The following is a 5,000-nucleotide window of genomic DNA, read 5'->3' as shown; positions in this document are numbered from 1 at the left end:
AGAGAGAGAGAGAGAGAGAGAGAGAGAGAGAGAGGAAAAAAAAGACAAATAAGTAAATAAATAGATAAATAATAAAAGCGAAAATACTTTCTTCCCGTTTCCCTTCCTCGCTCTGACTCCCTTCATCTCGTATTTACGCGGCGAACTCCATCCACGTCTTGTAAGAAAGTAAACATCTTAACTGTCATGTTTTCAAGTTGACGCCAAGTGTTTTACCATAATCAGCTAAAAAAAAAGGGAGAAGAAAGAAAAAATCGTAAGACGGAACTGCCAGTCAACCAATTTAAAAGCAAAAGGGTGGTTGGCGAGCCGCTCATTTGCCTGTCGGTCTGTCTGTCTGTCTTCTTGTTTGTCTGTGTGTGTGTGGATACACAAACACACACACACACACACACACACACACACACACACTTATATATATACTTATATATTTACTTTTTTCCTCCTTTCTATTTTTTCATTTTCTTTCTTCTTTTTTTTTTGTTTTACGTATGACGACAAAAAAGAGGGAGAGAGAAAGAAGAAAGATTAGTTAATAAAAAAACCTACTTATTCATTACTATCTCTCAGTATGTATACCTATACTTTTTTATCTACGCAGTATACACAGTTCTTTAATATAGCATATCTTTTATCTGTGTATTCAGCTATTTATCTAATATCTCTCTAACTATGAGTTGTATTTTTTGCTAAAATGATGATAGGAAATAATGATAATGATAATAATAATGATAATAATAATAATAATTATAATAATGATAATAATAATAATAATAATGCTAATAATGATAATAATAATAATAATAATAATGATAGTAATGATAATAATAATAATAATAATGTATAAAATAATAATGAAAATAATAATAATAATAATGTATAAAATAATAATGAAAATAATAATAATAATAATAGGAAAATAACATAGTAGGAAAATAATAATAATATTAATAATAATAATAATAATAATAATAATAATAATAATTGTAATAATAACATAATATAAATAATAATAATTATAATAATAATATAATATAAATAATAATAATGGGAAAAATAAATGATTTTACTTTTACATAACATATCCTGAATTTATCAACTGTTCCTTTCGATAATGTGTATATACACTTACTTGGCTAACGATCTATCTATCTATCTATCTATTCCTTTTGTTTACTTACTAATCCATAAACATCGTATTTCATAGTTTATCTGTTAATTATGAACATGAACGAAATGTTTTCTTTCGTCAAAATCCGAAAGGCTTGTGGCTTCAAAAGCGAAGCAAAGGAACGAATAAAAGAAGAAAGGAAGGAAGAACAGAATAAGAGAAAGAAAGAATTGTAAAATTAGAGGAAGAATAAGATATAAAAAGGTAAATAATGACAGAAAAGAGAAAAATGGAAGACTAGAATTGAGTAAATTAACAAAATAAGAAATAGAAAGGTAGGTAGGAGAAGGAATTAAACAAATAGAAGAAAAATAAGAAATATAAGAGAAAGAAAAATAAGAAATAGAAAGGAAAAGAGAAAGAAAGAAGAGAAAAATAAAGAAGGAAGAGAAAAATAAGAAAAACAAAAAATATGATAGAAAGAAAATAGGAAATATAAGAGAAAAACAGAGAAATTAAGAAAAAAAATAAAAAAAATAAAAGTAGGAGAGGAAGAAAACCGAGAGAAAAGAAAGAAAAAATAAAAGAAAGAAAAAGTAAAAATCCCTAAAAAGGTAAAAATCCCGTCCTTAGTAAACCGTCTCATTTGGAAACTTAAAATACCACTAACCTGGTATTTAATACTAGATAACATTGGAAAAAATAAACAGAAAATTAGGGAAAAAAAATCTGACAGGAAAACGGTTGTGTAATTCCCTTACGCCCACACGCCCACACGCCCACGCTAAGGGTTGACAAGGAGCCCTTAGGGAAAAAGGGAGAAGAGACGGGGTGGGGTAAGGGGGGTTGGGGCGCAGTAACGATGAGGAAGGAGGGGGGGAAGGGGGAGGGCCAAGGGAGGGGAAACTTGTGAAATAAGGGGTTTGAGGAAGGTTGGTAGGGGGTGGGGGGGAGGCTCTGGACAACAGCTGTAGCGTGAATGTTGTTTAAGTGTGTTCCTGGTTCCTTTACTTTCGCTGTGGTGTGTGTGTGTGAGTGTGTGTGGGAGGGGGAGGGGGTTGGGGGTATGTACGGGGGAAGGAGGAGGGGGGTGAGAGGTGGGGAGTGGAGTGTTTCTTTGTGTGTGGTGGGAGAGGGGGGTGGGGGTATGTGTGTGTGTTTGTATGTATGTATGTGTGTGTGTATATGTATGTGTGTGTATGTATGTATGTATGTATGTATGTAAGTATGTATGTATGTATGTATGTATGTATGTATGTATGTATGTATGTATGTATGTATGTATGTATGTATGTATGTATGTATGTATGTATGTGTGTGTGTGCGTGTGTGTATTTCTGTATATATGCATGTATGTATGTATGTACCCTTCACCCGCATTCACTTGCGTGTTCGTGTGGACATTTTGCGTGTGTTCGAATGCGTGGTTTTATGCCTACGTGAAGTCATGAGTGGCCAGGACCTCCTACCAGTGGTTAAAACTCCTTTTGGCTAATTAGGAACACGCGAGATAGATAATTAGATCTGTATTATGGTGATTGCTTAATTGCAAGTCAAATATTCAACCGCGGCACCGTAAAAATATTTATCTTGAAAGACTAAGGCATATTGAGGAGTGTAAACTAAGGTATGGGAAAAGGATGAAGATATGAATGATGTTAATGATGGTTGTAAATTTGTTTCTGTGCTGACGTGTTGGCGTGTTAATTATAACAACAACAACAGCAACAACAACAATAGCAACAATAACAACGACGACAACAACAACAACGACAACAACAACAACAACAACAACAACGACAACAGCAACAGCAATGATAATAATAATAATAATAATAATAATAATATTAATAATAATAAATATATCACCACTAAGTACTGCTGCCACTATTGCTAAATTGCATGAAAAAAAAATCGATAAGAATATTCTGGAAATTTTAGGGTGCATGTGGATAATGATTTATGTATGAAGTTATGTATCTGTTATCTTTCCTATTTTCATTAACATTATTATCATGATCATTGCTGTTACCATCATTAACACCGCTATTATTATAGTTATTTTTGTACCCTCACTCTCACCATCATCACGGCATCATTGTATTAAGAAAATATTCTGAAGAGTTTGGAGAAAGAGAAAGTGTATTTCATATGCGCATTTCGCATGTATTATTATTATCATTTTTTTTATATATTAACCTTTGACCTCATCTCCTGCAGGAGGCGACGAACGAGGGGCTACTGACGGGATGGCAAGATCCTGTCGTGTTATCCTCTGCGTCCTGGGTAAGTAGGCCTAGCTGTCCTCTGTCGCGACGTGCAATGGCGGTTTTAGAAAGCGCTGCAGACCGTTTAAAAATTGACGTATTTTTGGCGACTGTTTATTGGCGTCTTGTAGTAGTTTAGGGTTCTGTTGTGTACTAATTTTTTCTTTTTCTTTTTAATTGCTGTTTTATTGTTATCGTTATCGTCATCTTTATCATCATCGTCTTTATTGTCATTATCACTATAATTATGATTATCGATCATAATCATCATCATTGCCATCATCATCATTATCATCTTTATTATCATCGCTTTGTGTCTGTTTGTTCAGGGTTGTGCTGTGGTCTCCAGTGTTATTGCCGGGTCATGAAATTGCCGTAGTCTTGATGTGTTGTTAACGTTTTGTACTGCGCATGTAACGCTGTGATTATACCTTGGTCTGTTGTCGCGGTCTCCCGAGTATTAGAGTCGGGTCGCGTTATTGTCATTTCGAAAGTATTTTTCCCATCTCCAAATCCATCACTACGCCGTCGAACTATCGTAATCAAGACGACCTTAATGTTCTTCGCACGATTTTCGAAAGCCCAAGAACGACTTTCTGTCTCGTTGCAGCAAAACTCGAAAGCGCTTTTGACCAAATGACTTTAATGTCCGAGTGACGTGTTAGCTCTCTTGGACGAGTTAATGCCGGGTTGTGTTGCGGCGCTCTTGGATGAGCGTGAGGGTGACTTTGAGCTATCGCCGTGGGAATCCCTCGCGTTTGTAACTTCTTGGAGATATAACTGCACTCTCGTTAGCTGTAGTTTTACTGTAACGCTTGTATATATGTGTCTGTGTGATCGGGTTTATGCAGTGGCGAAAGAGTTCTTTTTATAATCGCGGATAATGGGTAATGGTGAAATATTTATAGCTGTCGCATCGTTTATTTGAAGTGTTATATTACTGCAATCAAGGAAAGTGACTGTGGTTTAGTATAAGGGAAACATGTTCAGAAGAGGAGGGATCTGAATATTCACAATTGGTAAATGAATGAATTATTGCTTACTAGTTCTGCTGGAAAAAAAAAGAAGATAATTAAGAATCAGGAGTAAAGGAAAAGAAAGATGAAGAAAGAGCTACAATACGAAAAGGAAGATAGATTAAAGAAAAACAAAATTCAGATAAAAATAGTCAGAATAATATAATTAGAGGAATTAATATTAAGAAAAGGTGAGAAAAAACAAACAAACACAGAGATAAATTATAATGTCTAAGAAAAATATATTTTTTAAAAAGTTGATTTCCAAGTACTCACCTAAACCAAAAATCAGTGCAGGGTTCCTTAACCTATAGAAAACTATTCCAGAATAGACAAAAGTACAAGAACTAATAAAACTTTCCAATTTAAAACTCTCTATTAAAAAAAATATATAAAAATAATATATGCCTAAAGATGACATTTCAAGGCGCCAGTGCAGGGTTCCTTAACCTATAGAAAACTATACTAGAATTTTCCATAATTCCTCCCCCCCCCCCCCCCCCCCCCATCGACCGACCGACTCCCGGTGAAAGTAACGTCACTTAAACGCCTTTTCTGAAGAGCGGGAAATTTTGCCGCGTGATATTGGGCCTTTAAGTGAACTAA

General features: G+C 34.5%; 1 protein-coding gene across 2 annotated transcripts in view; it reads left to right on the top strand.

The window, feature by feature from the left end:
- LOC125031372 (proline-rich protein 36-like) overlaps window positions 1-5,000 on the top strand; it is a 72,325-nt gene that overhangs the window by 52,451 nt on the left and 14,874 nt on the right. For both annotated transcript variants that reach the window (XM_047622067.1, XM_047622066.1), the window contains exon 3: window positions 3,332-3,397. In XM_047622067.1, the coding sequence (XP_047478023.1) occupies window positions 3,361-3,397 (37 nt within the window). In that variant the 5' untranslated portion in view covers window positions 3,332-3,360. The remainder of the gene's footprint in view (window positions 1-3,331; window positions 3,398-5,000) is intronic.

This window comes from Penaeus chinensis, chromosome 13, assembly GCF_019202785.1.
Source record: "Penaeus chinensis breed Huanghai No. 1 chromosome 13, ASM1920278v2, whole genome shotgun sequence".
NCBI lineage: Eukaryota > Metazoa > Arthropoda > Malacostraca > Decapoda > Penaeidae > Penaeus > Penaeus chinensis.
This window is presented reverse-complemented; position numbering and strand designations above follow the sequence as displayed.